General features: G+C 48.7%; 1 protein-coding gene across 1 annotated transcript in view; it reads right to left on the bottom strand.

Annotated features, from left to right (window-relative positions):
* IGDCC3 (immunoglobulin superfamily DCC subclass member 3) overlaps positions 1-15,858 on the bottom strand; it is a 107,641-nt gene that overhangs the window by 28,012 nt on the left and 63,771 nt on the right. Inside the window, exons 5-7 of the mRNA XM_086620556.1 lie at positions 14,127-14,257; positions 8,398-8,535; positions 180-338 (exon numbers count right to left, since the gene is read on the bottom strand). Coding sequence (XP_086476682.1) covers positions 180-338; positions 8,398-8,535; positions 14,127-14,257 — 428 coding nt within the window. The remainder of the gene's footprint in view (positions 1-179; positions 339-8,397; positions 8,536-14,126; positions 14,258-15,858) is intronic.

Here is a 15,858-nt window from a genome sequence, read left to right as displayed (position 1 = left end):
TGTGGGACACAGAGACACACATCCACCTGGAAAACCACGTCTAGAAAAGAAGTCCTTTGACTGATACCATCAGAGAAGCAAAGTCAGGATCTGTCCAACCCAACGCATCAAAGGTAGAGCCTGTGCAGAGGGCACAGCAAAGTGGGTATTACCGCTCCCCAAGCCCCAGGTTTGCTCACCTTGTACAACCAGCCTGCCCTGCGCGGTCCTTCGCACCCGAGTGCCAGGCTTGTTCGCGGCGCACACATAGATGCCGGAATGCTGCACAGTGAGGTCCGAGATCATGAGATTTCCTGTCCCCAGCACCTGGATCCCCTCCACGCCAATGGGACGGCCGTCTGAAAGAAGGGGAAAAGGATAAGAGTCACATGCTGGACCTTTGAGTGAGGTTATCCAGGGCAGAGTGGTCAGCAAGGTCCAATCTAAGTACTTATGGAGTGGTGCCATGCTCTGTTAATGGGATTTGCCAAGTAAAGTCAGGAGGTTTTAGCTGATGCTCTTAGCAGAACTGCGCTTCTGGAGAAAATCAGGATCCTCAGTCAGATGTTTGCCCAAAACTACACTTTATGCTGCTTCAAAAACCAAGGTACCATCATAGGAAACATGAAAGCTTTCAGCTACGTGTTCAGATCAAGATGAAGTCGAGATTTCTTCCCTCTGAGGGTGGTGAGGCACTGGAACAGGTTGCCCAGACAAGTTGTGGCTGCCCCATCCCTGGAAGTGTTCAAGGCCAGGTTGGATGAGGCTTTGGGCAACCTGGTGTAGTGGAGGGTGTCCCTGCCCATGGCAGGGGGGTTGGAACTAGATGATCTTGAAGGTTCCTTCCAACCCAAACTATTCAATGATTCTACAATTCTATGATGATTCTATGAAGTGCCCAGAACACTTTTCAACAGAAGAGTTAAACCAAGTTAAATCATATCATCTTCTTACATTAGACTGACCAGGGATCCAACCAACTCAACAGCCTCATCCAAACAGAGATGCTCTAGGAAGAAGACCAGCCAACCTACAGCAGGACTTACCTGATGCACTCTCCCAGCCACCAGCAATTTATGACTTGGGGATGTCCTGAGCCAGAAGTTATGCCTTTTTGCCCACTAACCCTTGACGGATTTTTGTGGCTTCGGAAACTATATGAACACTAGATTTTCAGTTCCTTAGCTCTTGAACACACAATAGCTCAGGGCCAAGGAGCCAAACTCTGAGCTGGTGATTAGACCTGCTCAGCTACTCTGTCTTGGAAGGGTAACTGGAAAGCGCTGCCTCCACCCTGAGTGCTGGGTCTGAGACAGGCTGACAGGAGAGCAGTGATGTTTCCAAAAAACCATGCCTGAGTTCCAGCATAAGGTCTTCAAAATTGAAGCACTTAACATGAAATAGTTCAGCGTCGGGGAATTCACCTTTTCCCAACAAAGCCTGTTTTCACTTGAAAATTCCCAGCCAGCTCTAATTACAATGTGTTTCATTAGTACCAGGCTATCGCTTTTTATTGTTTCATTGGTTCGTGTTTTAAGACACTGTCTGACAAAGGCAGCTCTAAATCAGTCTCAGCACATGTCAGGGTGTCTGAGCAGAGGAGCAAGGCAGGGGAGTAGTTTTACTGGAGAAGCAGTTAAAGGGAGCCCAGTTTCATCAGATGGAAATGGGAATCCAACTCCTCTCTTGCCTTTGCTCATGGAGGAGGTTAAAGAACCTACAGAAACGGGATAAGCAAGAACCAGCCCTGGTGATTTCCCCACTTGACCATCCCATGAGCTCTCCATACACGAGCTTGGCAACGGCAGAAGACCTTATGCCTTGTGCTTCAAAGCTGTGGCTAGTAAAAGGAAAAATTCAGCTGAAAAATTTCTCCTGGGAGCTCTGTCGGTCTGTGCCGTGATCTTGCTAAGGAAATGGAAGAAGTCAAATAAAACCTGAATGGCTCTGTAGGACACAATGGGTCATGGGGAACGATCTGAGATGCTCTAACTGGTTTCCACTCCTGTGGGCCAGCTCCTGAGAGATGTTCGGTACTGGCTGTTCAACCAGCTTTAAAATTTATCATCATCCAGTGGGCAGAACAGTTTCCTGGGACATTTAGCACTGAAGGACCTCAGACTCGGGCTGGTTACCAATAGTCTTGGCACACAACCACTTCAATGGCTGCATCTGATGTACTCCAGCGATGGGAAATATTCATGGAAAACACAGAGGGAAACACAAGTTATCATGGGGCTGCTGCAGGCACCCCGAGACATCCCACTATCCCCAAAGATTTCCTTCATAGCCTCTGCCCTACACCAACATGGCCTTTGACCGAGACCTGGCTCATGCCTGACCTCGGGCAGGCTTTGTGCTTTGACTCAGACAGGTAGGCAGGGTTGGTTACAAGATATCTTGCACTCCTATGCTTTAGATGTAAATTCATGCTTTGCATGATAAAGAATATCATGAGGATTTGGGCCACTCATCACCACCAAGTTCTGGAATAGACTGGGAAAACACGAAGGCAAAGCAGAACTCAAGGAGAGGGACAAATTAACCATCAACCCAGAAATGCCACTTTGCAACCCGCTGCCCAGCAAGTGCTTGGATCCCCATGGAAGGGCAGGTGATGGGATGGAGAACAAGTATCTCTGGCAGCATTAGTGAGGGCAGGGAACGTTCAGCAGCTCGCAAGCCTGGGACGTGGAAGTGAAGGCTCCCGTTTCAGATCAACAGCTTGGAAACACCAGCAAAACACGGGCTGAAAGCTACAAAGCACTCCACGAACGTATCTCCTGCCATGCTCTTTATATAGTGTTTTTCAGGAAATTTTTAAACTTAAAGGTTTCCTTGCTTCATTAAGCAGGTAATGCCAGACCACGTTGTTATTTGCACTGTGAAGAAAAATGCTCGGGTCTTTTAGAGAGAGAAAAACAATGTCATTAAACGATTAAACGATCACATAGCTGGCCAAGCCGCTGCAGCAGTAAGTGGCTCAGTCATAAAAAGGACAGTAAAACACGACCTGTCCCACGTTTAATGAGCAATAAGAAGGAGCCATTCCTTTCAAACATCATTTGAACTGAAGTGTAAAGGGGTCTGAATTAAATTCAAATTGAACTTCATTTTGTCTTTTACATTAGACCTTTTGGAAATCCATATTTACAATAGGCGTAAAAATCAAATCTCTCTCGCGAGGGAGGGACGGGGCCAGTGAAAGATGCCAAGTGGCCATACCTGGATGCTTCATCAAATCGTTGCCTTAAGAAATACTGCAGAACTGTGACTTGAATGTCAGTAGTTTTATTGTATTATTTATAACGTGCTACATAATTTAAGCATGCAAAGACCCAGCCTGCAGCAGGTACTCCACACTGCCCAAATACCAGCAGCGACACGTCCTCAGTTGCCTCTCTGGCTCCAACTATTAATTAGAGGTGTGGTGGTCAGACGAAACATCTCCTGTCAACCAAGCATCTTTCATTTCCCTGAAGAACACAGCTGTCCAATCTCAGAAACCTCGGGGGATCTGCCATTTGATTCAGAGAGCGTGGCCACCTTTAACAGCCAGCAAAGATCACCGTGCCAGATCATCCCATATGCCTCTTGCTCAATTCCTCTTTTCCAAAGAGCACTGAAAAGGGCTGCTAGAGAAATACCTCTGCTTTCCCAGCTTGCTCCATCCTCCTTACTCTGCTGAGCCATTCTGTGACAGTCAGAAGCTCTTCAGCTAACATCAAGTCCAACTTATTAACATTGACAACACGTATAAATAAAACAGAGTATTTACACAAGAAAATTCCCTGCATCCTGGAAGCTCAGCACATTGCAGAAGTGCTGTGCAGAGGGACTCAGATCTCACACCCGCTTTGCAAAGGTTGCCATCTCTTTTAACCCTGTTTCTCTAACACAGAGACCTGAAGAGTGGCTTGGATCAAGGGATGCAAACCCTGCAAACCCACCTCCCTGACATCGCTTTCCATCACCAAGTCATCCCTCCACGGAGGGGATCCAAAAGACTGCCAAAGCTAACACTGTTGCTCAGTTCCCAAAGCTCCCAGAACCTACACAGGCTTGAAACTGCTGCTTATTGAACACGACCTTCTAGTTCTTTTTACGAAGTCAAAAGCAGAAAATTTGAGGGCTGAAATCAAGCCAGTCTTGAGTGGAAACATCTGACAGATTCTCTCTGTTGATCCTCAGTCAACAAGGGCAGAGGGGGAAGGTTCAGCTGGTTGCGAAGAGCAGGCAACCGATTAATAAAGGAGTCGCTTCTCCAAATGGGAGATGCTCCCAAAGCGTGTCCTGGCTATGGACAAGCAGAGACTTCCAGGTTCCCCATTGGGGTGAAGTCTGGATGAAAGACGCCTGCAGTTTGGGAGCCGCGTTATTTATTTTTCCAAGGTGTATGTGATGCTTTCGGGAGCCCATTCTCCGCCTGCTAACCAAGTGATTGGCACACGGGCACCAATTACGGAGACCCGTTGAAACGTGCCAGGCGATATGAATATGCAACAACGCCAACGCCTTTCTCTCGTAAGTAGCGAGTAGAAAGAAAGTAACAACTTTCCAATGTTGATCATTTAGGTCTTTTGTGAATTCTTTGTATTGTGCCATAGTAGCCTTCCACTTTTTAGACGCATGGGTCTCCTGCTCCGGCGGACACTGGGCACTGTGGATTAGCATATTTAGAGTACATTGCAACAGTTGACTATTCAGTATGTGAAGTGGTGAAATTTACTCTATTATTTCTAAACACTTACGGGAACGGTGCTCCTGTCAACCAGTCAGCCATCTATTGCAAGCTTCTGTGTCCAATAAGTTACCAATTAATTGGCTCCTACAATTGTTGTATAGTTTACTTCTTGAATGGCTCCCTCTTTAGTAATTTCCTTCCCATTGTGCGACCCTTTCTGACAACTTCTGTATAACGCTATCAGATAATCGCTGTCTTTTCTCTCGCGCCTCACTTTTCTATATCTCTCTAAATAGTTTATTATTCTGCCTCGGTACCTTTTATGGAGGCCAGCTCAGTGGCCTGTCAGTTAAAGGGTAAGGATACATTAAAATCGTCATTCATTCAAAAGGCTTTGCAGTAAGTGCCCAGGATATTCATTTGTGCACGTATACAGGTCCAAGCCTGAAGTGCGTGGCTCTGAAAGGGAAAGCCCTACCTTCCCTGAACAAACCCTTAATGATTTTACATTTCTCTCAGAGCCCGCTCTCTAATGAATGTTGACATTTCATGCACGGCGAGACACAGGAATTCTGGTTGTGGTCAGGGGCTACAACATATTCCCAAGGAAATTAAATTCAAAATTGATTGCGTTGACACTCCAAAACTGGCCCAGAATTTGAATGATTTCCTTCAAGCAAAATATACCTGCCTTTTCCCCTGAAAACCAGATGGATTTTAGCAAAGCCAAAGCAAAAAGTGCAAATATTGTTATGGCTTGCTTTCCCTGGCACCAGAGAGCTTTACAGCAAAATTGTTCTTCTGCTCTTTTCTCATAGAAGAAATGCCACAACATCAAAACTGTGAGCAAAGGGGTTCAGAGAGACCCTCCGAAACAGCAGCTTGCCCCGTGCAAAGACCCCACATAACGGCAATGCCATGACTCTTCATTTCGACCAGGCAAGAAAGGTGGTCACATACAATTGACCTTTTTTTTTGGTTGAAATTAAGTCAGGGCTATTGCTACATCAGCTGCATCTCTCTCAGACTTGTGGCCATGGACATTTTTATTTCTGGGAGTGGATGAAAAGGGTTTTTTTCCAAGTTGAGTAAGTTAACTGGTTACTTAAGCTCTGTTAGAAGAATCGCTGGAAGAAGACCCTCAGCCACTGTACAGACGAAAGATGCTTGGAGGACCTCCCCACCCAGCGTAAACCCCTCTTCCTCCTCCTGACCACATAGACACAGAGACACAAAAGCACTTCTGAACTGGCTACAGAGAGATGACAAACCCACCAACTCATCAGAGAGCCCTAGATGTCACATTGCTATGGAGATCTGCGTATAATACTAAACAAGATCACAGAATGGTTCGGGTTGGAAGGGACCTTCAAGATCATCTAGTTCCAACCCCCCTGCCATGGGCAGGGACACCTTCCACTACACCAGGTTGCTCAAAGCCTCATCCAACCTGGCCTTGAACACTTCCAGGGATGGGGCAGCCACAACTTCTCCGGGAAACCTGTTCCAGTGCCTCACCACCCTCAGAGGGAAGAATTTCTTCCTTAGATCTAATGAAAATCTCCCCTCTTTCAGTTTAAAGCCATTGCCCCTCGTCCTGTCACTACACACCCTTGTCAAAAGCTCCTCTCCAGCTTTCTTGTAGACCCTTTAGGTACTGGAAGGTGCTGGAAGGTCTCTCCGCAGCCTTCTCTTCTCCAGGCTGAACAGCCCCAACTCTCTCAGCCTGTCTCCATAGCAGAGGCGCTCCATCCCCCAGACCATCATCGTGGCCTCCTCTGGACCCACTCCAACAGCTCCATGTCCTTCTGACATTGGGAATCCCAGAGTTGAACACAGCACTGCAGGTGCAGAGCAGAGGGGCAGAATCACCTCCCTCAACCTGCTGCCCTGGATGCAGCCCAGGATACGGCTGGCTTTCTGGGCTGCCAGCACACATTGACAGCTCATGTTGAACTTCTCCTCAACCAACAGCCCCAAGTCTTTCTCCTCAGGGCTGCTCTCAATCCATTCTCCACCCATCCTGTATTTGTGCATGGGATTGTCCTGACCCACATGCACGACCTTGCACTCGGCCTTGTTGAACTTCATGAGGTTCTCACAGGCCCACCTCTCCAGCCTGTCAAGGTCCCTCTGGATGGCATCCCTTCCCTCCAGCGTGTCCACCACACCACACAGCTTGTGAAGATCTTGATGAAGATCTTGTGATGCGTTGGAGAGGAAACAGTCCTGCTGAAGGGGAGGGAAAATAATGGGGATCTCTTTCCCATTAAATAGCTCTAATTCTGCTGCTGTGCTGCAAAGCAGCATGGAGAGGGTATTTATTTTTGGTGGAAGGCAACGCTGAACTCAGACCATCCAGACAAACATTGCACGAAGCTATTACATCTTCATTATTGCACTGCTCTACAGAGACAAGTGTTTTGAAGAAGATAATAAGCACTTATAATTAAGGCAATTATAAAGTAGTTTATTATAGTTCACTGCTAATGTAGAGTTGCCTTGTGTCCAAGTGAACCAAAATAGTGATATAGCTTATCCGGGGAATTTTTAAAACAGCATCAATCTGACGGCTATGGCTCTGGAGGAAAAAAAACAACCAAGTAGTGGCAGACACCAGCTGATTTTACAAGCCACCAGAGGAACTGGGGTTGGAACTAGATGATCTTTAAGGTCCCTTCCAACCCAAACCATTCTATGATTCCATGATTCTATGTAAGCAGGAGGGCAAACATGGAGAAATTGTGTGATTGATGCCGGATACATGTCCTTGTCCCCTGGCAGACCGCTCTGGAGTGGGAAGTCACCCTTCCTATGAGCTGGACCCTGATCCTTGGAGAGCCACAGGGGTGAAGTCCCACATCCAGAACAGCAGCATGAGACAGGATTACCCCTGACTGTGCTTCACTTTGGGGGACTTGGGGAGATTAGCATCCCCAAATGACGTGACCTCACAGATCACACGGGCTTGGGAAATACTAACTGAACCCAACCCCACAGTGCGCACGGGCGGAGTTACAAGCTCCTGAAGGTAAAACCAAAGCCATTGGCTCTGTGCTCAGCACAGGCTTCTGCAGGGCAATGGAAGTGTCGCTCTGAGCAAAACAGCTTCTGAGCTACTACGGCAAAGTTAGAACCTAAAACAACCCTTGCTTTCAGACTGGGAAAAACACGGCACTTTGCTCTTCCTCGCCTGTATGATGCCATCAGACGCTGCCTCTGGTTTTCATGCTGATTAAAAAAGAACATCCACGGAGCCCAGCAGCAAGCATTTGTTTTTTCAGAGCTCCAGACACGCTACTCTAAACACTCTCTTCCCCTCAATTTTTTTGTTAAACTCCCTAAACAGGCAGCAAGTTTCTTTCAAGTCTGTTTTACGTGAAAGATGTGTTTGTGTATGATTTTGCTTCCCTGGGCCAACAGTGGTGATGTTTTTGATACAGCTGAAGAAGACGCTGTCACTCGAGGAAAGATAAAATTATCACCTTTCATGAAACATCTACAGGTTTAACCAACCCACTTCTCGAGCAAGTGAAAACAAGATCTTGGCAGAGAAAAAAAACAAAGTATAGACACGTGGATAAAACGCACTTCAAGCCTACAATTAACTTCCGTGGGAAGGGAAAGGGTGAATCACTTGTTGCATAAAATAGTCAGTGGTACCTACTTATTTCCCATGCAACGGCAATGGGGAGGAGGAGGAGGAGGAAATCCCGGCCACCTCTGGGGCTTACCTAGACGGCTCCAGGAGACGATGGGCCGGGGATTGCCCGTGGCGATGCACTCCAGCACTGCAGTCTGGTGCACCGTCAGCGTGAGGTTCTCCGGACCAACGAGAATCATGGGGTCCTTGTAAACGGTGGAGTGGGAGCCTGTAAGGACAGCATCATGGTTAAAAGGCATCTGGTTCTCTCTTGTTTTATGGAAACACTGAGGGCTTCATGCATCCTCCAAGTACAAACAATGCAGCTGGTGTAACCCTCAATAAATTTGAGATGCATGTGAAAGAAAAGGAGCACAATGCTTGCATGGCAGTCACATCATCTGAACGTGTTTTATTCTGGAGAAACGTGGTATTTCTGGGGAAGACCCTTCAGCCAACTGCCCCGGCCACAAGTAGCCCTGTTACAGGGATATGGATACAGGCAGCACAAGGAAGGAACCGCGCCGTGAACTGCAGAGGTGCAGGAAAAACATGATATATAGGAAGGACACAAGCTGCAGGACAGTTCGTGCAGACAGGAATGCAAAGAAATGAAAGAGCTGCTGTATCTTTCAGCATCTCAAGCCATAAAAGAATCCATGCAGTCCACAACACCTAAATCTGCATCTCTGCGAGCATCCTCTGTTGCTCGTGGTGTCATTTGCTCCAAAAGCCCTGTCCTGGGACAGAGAGAGCGATGGAGGTGCCAGACCCTGACTCCTGCTGAGAATCTTTTTGAGAGGAAACTCAAGGAAACTCCCCTAATGACTGCAGCCCACAGGGTGGTCATTTCCCCACCTTCTACAGCACCCCAGTCCTGGCCCGCTCTGGTGTAACTGGGTGCAGGGAGAGGATGCCTCACCCAACCTGGCCTTGAATGCTTCCAGGGATGGGGCAGCACAGCTTCTCTGGGCAACCTGTGCCAGTGCCTCACCACCCTCATTGTTAAAAATTTCTTCCTTAGATCTAATCAAAATCTCCCCTCTTTCAGTGTAAAGCCATTGTCCCTCGTCCTGTCACTCCACGCCCTTGTCAAAAGCCCCTCTCCAGCTTTCTTGTAGGCCCTTTAGGTACTGGAAGGCTGCTGGAAGGTCTCCCCGGAGCCTTCTCTTCTCCAGGCTGAACAGCCCCAACTCTCTCAGCCTGTCTCCATAGCAGAGGTGCTCCAGCCCTTGGATCATCCTGTGTCAGGTACACCCCAGCTGAACTCGCACCTCCCAAGTCCCTCAGAAGTGCCTTATCCCTGGGCCAAAGGTCCCTTCAGCCTTCACTCCTGTTTGTTGAGAACAGGAGAGGAGAACAAAAAAGGAGCTATTCTCAATTCTCCATCAGTAAACAGGAACACTGATCATCTCTGCATTAGTCTTCTCCCCTTTTCCAACAAGAGCTGGGTTATACTCCAGAAATGCTGAGGTCAAGCAATGCTTAAAGAATTTCAACAATCTGACAGCTGCTGCTGGCAAAAAATGCTCCGTACACCTGCGGAGAGAAATACTTGGGCTGGTCGTCTGCCCCCGAGCAGGAGAGGGGCAGAGGGAGGGTTGGGGAGCCAGGCTCTGCCACGGGCCGGGCTTGGCTGTAGGGACCATCCCACGCTGACTCTCGTACGTGGACTTTCCGACATCCAAAAAAGCTTTTTAAATAGAAGTGATCCACCCAAACCCATCTGCAAGGGCTTTTTTTCTCCGAGAAAAGAATTTCCTTTCTTCCTGTGCTTTTTAGCGTTGCCCTTCCCCAGCAGCTCAGGGGCTGAAGTCAGGGCGTTAGCAGGGGGATTTCGCAGGGCTCCGAGGGCAAGCGCGGAGCGGAGCGGCTCGTTTGCTAATCGTCCCTACGGGGGCTGAACGGGGAGCGAGAAAGCGACTCAGAGGTTGTGTCTAAATAGGCAAAATCCAAGAAAAATCACCGTGTCAGTGTGACTTAAGAGCTGACTTTCTCACTAAACGCGTTTCACTGCAAGTCATAAAATGCAGATTTCTTGACGAGAACCAGAATGCACAATAAATTCATATGACCGGCTGGTTAACCCCAAGAGATGTGAAAAACAATACCTTCCCCCTCAGTACCTCAGAATGCCTTTAAAACCCATGCAGATTTATTGTTCTAAATCACAATACTAAATGTTCACACTTAGAATAATACGACATTATCACGGTATTATATAGCGATTTCAGTATTTCAAAACACAGAGAAATGAAATGAGTTGTCCAAGGTCACCCAAGAATATCAGTAAACAGGAGCCAAGACCAAAGCAGAATTATAAAGCACTCTATTTTGGCAATAAAAAATTCTAAAAAATCACACTCTTTGATTTATACTCCGAGTCTTAAATAGACATTCAGGTTTTCAGGTGTGGGCTCAGCTCCCTGAGTTTGGCCAAACCCTGCCCAGCTCTGGAAATGGCACTCCCACCACTGCTCACCTTCTCCTGAAAAGGCCACGTAATGGTCCCGTGGCTTTGCTGCTGAGCCCAGTGCCGTGGCAGTGCCAGCTCCAGGGTCAGAAGGGACAGTGACCCAGCAGTGACGCAGCAGTCAGACACCAGCACCATGCAAAGGGGTTGATCATGCCCGACCATCAAGGAGGAGGGTTCCTTCTCCAACCAGAAAAGCTCTTTGGCGCAGGGTCAGGAAGGAAGGAGGGACAAAACGAGGGTCTCGCAGTAGGCGAGTGCTGCTGGAGCACAGCGCTCAGGGCAACGCGGAGTGGGGGATTTGTTTTGAAAGGGAAAAAGGCTCTAATGATGCACATGGTCCCCAGGGACGGCCAGCAGCAATTGCAGCGAGGATGGGGAGGTCCCTGGCACTGCCAGGAGTGACAGGCACTCTAGCAGGGACGGGAGCGTCACCGGCACAGGCTGTTAGATCTTGATCAAAAGGGCAGCAGCAGAGAGAGCGGCAGCTCGCGCTGAAAAGGTGTCGGTGCAGAGAGGCGGGCGGCCCCGCGGGAGCATCTCCGCTAAGCAGACACTTGAAAATAATCAATCAGTAGGGCTGGAAGCCATATCCGTGCCGCTCGCTGCCGGCAGCCCCACCACCGCTGCCAGCAAGAGGAAAGAAAGCACTGCAAGCAGGCTCCTTCGTCCCTTGCAAGCAGCCACCCTCCTCCTCCTCTCCAGCCAGGCTGTGGCAGTGCCCTGCGGGGCAGCGGCTCCCAGAGCCCATCTCCATCCTTTCCCTCCTCCCTCTCCAGCCAGGACTCAGTTTGCAAACCTCGGTGAGGCAGACCCAGTGCTTCTCTGTGGGTGAAGCACTGGCTGAAGTTGCTGCGCTGGTAAGAGGAGAGGGAACCCTCCCGCTACGACGAAGAGCAGAGAGCACTGTTCCCGTTATCCCTGCACACAAGAGGGAGGCGATGGAAGGACACGCAAGATTACTGCTTACCCCATCACACCTAACGACACGTGCACAGCAGCCCCCACGTTCCTTCGGTATTTACTGATGCAGCAACGTCTCTGCGGCACTGCGCAGCCTCGGCCGCTGTGCCAAAGCCTGAGGTTAACACACTGGCACACACCCGCTGTCCTGCTCTGGCAGATACTTGTGTGCTCTTAGCCAACGCCACAGAGTATAAATCCTTTTTTCCCTGAGGTTTAACCTGGGTTTTCCATAGGCTGAGAGCACGTAAACGTCCCGTTACAGCAGCTCTGCTGACACGCAGTCACTGAAGCACGGTCCAAGCCCTTCAACAAACACCTACGCACGGTGCCCGTATTCATCATCCGACTGCTTTAAGGAAGAGAAAAACCACAAGCGTGTCACAGACAGGAAACCTGGAAAGTATCCGTCTGAAACGAGGGATGGTCGCACGAGAACAAGTAGCACTTTCTGCCCTGTGAGAAATAAGGACTCAGACCAGTAAATTGACAGAAAGAACTTCACCACGTTGATAATTTACTGTTCTCCTCTCCCTCCACGTGGCTACTGTTCACATAGATCAAGAAAACAGATAAGTAACAGGCGGCGAAAGCTCCCAGGTCTTTCTGAACCAGTTAACCTGCCTCCTTTCCCCACCAGAGTTGACACACATGGCATCATCAGCTTCGCCTCATTTCCCACGTTCTGCTTTCTTACAGTCGGCAGAGGCTCATCTGACTCTCGGTACAGGTCTCCTGCTCCAGACCCACTGGCCAGGCAGCCATTCCGGAGGCTGAAGGCAGGCTGGGAGACTTGAGTGCCCGCTGGCAAACCTCCGGCTGCTGGGTACCAGCAATGATGTTGTACCTGATGGACAGGAAGATCACAGCTCACAGGGGAAAGACCCTTTTGTTGCATGCAAAAAAAAACTCAAAGAGAAACACACACCCAACCAGCCCTGTGCAGACTTCCCTCGTCTCTTATCTCCAAAGCTGTAATCTCCATTTCTGCAGGGAATCTGGGATGGTTCCCCACTGGAGAGCCATGGATGCATCACCACTGCTGTCACTGGGGACCACAGTGGGTACCCAGCACCTCAGGGGGCTTCTGACCTGTATCTCAGAGGCCACCCTGCCAGCAGGACACAGCCACAATTTGCAGGTGACTACTTCTTTGGCACTCTTGTCTTCTCTGACAGTAACCCACAAGTGCTCTGAAGTCCAGGAGAAGCAAGCTGTCCTGTTTTCATACAAGGAGACTGAGCATACCAAAGGCATTTCTAAGAAGAGGGCACAAGCGTGCCATTCACTCCCAGCTCCCTGATCGGGCTGGGTAGTATGATTTGACTTCATACTTCCCATTTCCTTCGTACTAGGAGTAGCTACTGAAACATCAAGAGAGACTTCTGAGGCTAAAAGTGCTTTAAATTACAAAGGCTGACAAACCAAGAAAGTCTAACTGGAAGGTGACAATCTAACAGCAGGTTTAGAAATTGGATGATGAATTATTGCTCGAAGGGGCTCCAAGAGATCATCAGCCTGGGTCCCGCACAGACCACTAACGGGATGGTCGATGGGCAGGTGAGAGGAGGGCAGCACAGCTATGGAAACGTCGTAGTGTACTCCCACCCTACTCCTGCCTTCCCTGTGCCCAGGGTCATCACTTCCACGTGCCGTTCCGTGCGCTTTCACAAACAGGCCAAACTCGTGCACGCGCAAAGCGCGGCTGTGGGTTGCTTTGGTTTGCCCTTATAGCTTCATCACATCCTGCCTCCAGCTGCATGAAACCAAACTGCAAGTATGTGATTTTGGCCCTTTTTTTTGGAGAGGAGACCATAAGGCACCGTCATTCCTTCGGCTGGAGTTTTCAGAGGTGAAAACTCATTTCAACCACTGACTTTAAATGTGGATGGAGAACCAGGTCACAATTCAGCCTGGGGTGCTCAAGGTTTCTCCTTCTCGTCTTTCAAAGAAAGGTTAGCCCGCTTCGGTCACAATGCAACGCTACCAGGCTACAGAACATAATTCCCCCATTAGATAAATAATTGATCACCCTGTGTGCTGCAATTACATCCAGAGTGGGCAGGTCTCATAAGGAAATGACGAACCTTCCACATTTCCAAAAGAACTTATTTAATGTAAAGCTGCTGTAACTCATTTTCTCACCGTCCTCCCTCTACCCAGAAACTGGTGCTAATTTCCAGGCAAAGAGGCAGATTTATCTGCTATCAAATGGACTGATCTGGCAGGAACTCATAATGATCCAGAACAAGGAAGATGTAATGGCTGGACAGAAGAACATTTCTCCATGCTGTTGGCCTGAAGCTCTCTTAAACTGTCCTGGTCCAGAACAGCAGTGGGAAGAAGACAGAAGGACAGTCAGGACGGTGTTTACCGGTACTAACCTGACACGGTGAGTCTGGCCTCTCGGCTGAACTTCACATTCGCAATATTGGTAGCAACGCAGTGAAAAATCCCACTGTCTTCTGCCCTCAGTCCCGTAATCTGGAGGACGCCCTTAGGAAGCAGCGTGTACCTGCGGGAAGAGAAAAAACAGAAGGAAAAACTTGCAAAGCAGGACATGCTGTGAAAGCTGGCTGGCTCCCCGCATCCTCGATGGCACCCCAGTGACGCAGGCTGAGCCCACGTTTATCCCTGCATCAGTCCTTTATTTTTTTTGATACTGGAGCCTCTGGTCTTCTTTTACAGGGGAGCATGTTCCCGTTCTTTATCTGCCGATGCATCCTTGAGAAAGGATGACTTTTGCTGGAAGGCTACAAGTAGGCACTTCTTATTTGACCCGCAGAAAAGCTTCGGCGGTGCGTTTGCACGTGAACACAGCTGACGTGGGGGCTATCGCTCATCAGCTGAAGCACAGTGACCACGGACACGCACCAGGGGAAGCACGTGCCCCACAATCCCAGCTCCAGGACTCATACCCACGTCATCTTAAAACCTCAAATGCATGGAAAGGCATGTTTAAAAGAGATATCCAGTGGGCATACATAAACATCAATAAATATTTTATGTATTTAAAACATAGGTACACTTAAATCGTGCATGCACGCACACATACATGTATACATACATTACAGGTTGCTTGGCAACTGTGTGCTTAAATTGGCTGGTAGTAAGTCATTACACTGTGATGAGTTAATAATCCATTTCCGTCTGGAAGATGAAGAATCTCTCTCTCCATATCAGCATATGGTTAAGTGCCTATAACCCGCTCCCTGCGCTGGGTTCCGAACGCGCCGCTCGGTGTCGGTGGCAGCGTGACAGCAATCAGTTTTACACGTCCCCAAGTTGATTGCAATCTCTCTGGGACTTGAAAATGCCCATTGTTTTGGATGAATTATACCACCAGAAGCCTTCATTTTTGTTAACAATCTGCCCACAGCATTAGAAGATTCAATTCCAGAGCTATTATTCTGCCTTCAAAGCCTCCAAGTGCAAGACTCGGCATACAAATTTATATACACTTTATACGCAGAAATGCACCAAGCGTGATTAATGCAGAAATCCAATTCAGTTAGAGAAGCAACCCTCATCACCCAGGCCCCTCGGTGTCAGAGATTAATCTACTCAGCTGACAATAAAAACCCTCCCCAGTAACTTCACTGCTACAAAAAGCCAAATCTGTTAAAAATCAGGACACTGAATGTAGGGAAACTGCTCCAAGCCCATGTCCTCCAGGTCTTGGGCAAGCTCCATGCCCCGGAGGAGAAGCAGTGGCTATGAGCAAAGCTCAGGGCTCTCTGGGTTGGAGAAAAGTCTTGGCTTTTCAGTCTTGGAGCTCCTCAGCCTTGGAGCTCCTCAGCCTTGGGGTTCCTCAGCCTTGGGGTTCCTCAGCCTTGGAGAAAAGAAGTCCTGGTCACACTCAAATCCTTGCCATATCTCTGACCACCTCTCCCTGTGACCCTGGGCTCAAGTGGAAAGGAGAAATAATGCATGAAGGACTTCAAGGGAACTTCACCTGTCCTGTAACATCTCATTGGGATGCACACAAGGCATCAGGACTGGTTCAGCAGCTCTTACTTCTGCTGAAAGCACCTCAGACCACTTGCCCTGCTCTGCCACATCCCCAGTTTTGCACTTGTGTGAGTACGGAGCCTTCAGAGGAGATCAAGTGTAACG

Source organism: Tauraco erythrolophus, chromosome 14, assembly GCF_009769465.1.
Source record: "Tauraco erythrolophus isolate bTauEry1 chromosome 14, bTauEry1.pri, whole genome shotgun sequence".
Classification (NCBI taxonomy): domain Eukaryota; kingdom Metazoa; phylum Chordata; class Aves; order Musophagiformes; family Musophagidae; genus Tauraco; species Tauraco erythrolophus.
This window is presented reverse-complemented; position numbering and strand designations above follow the sequence as displayed.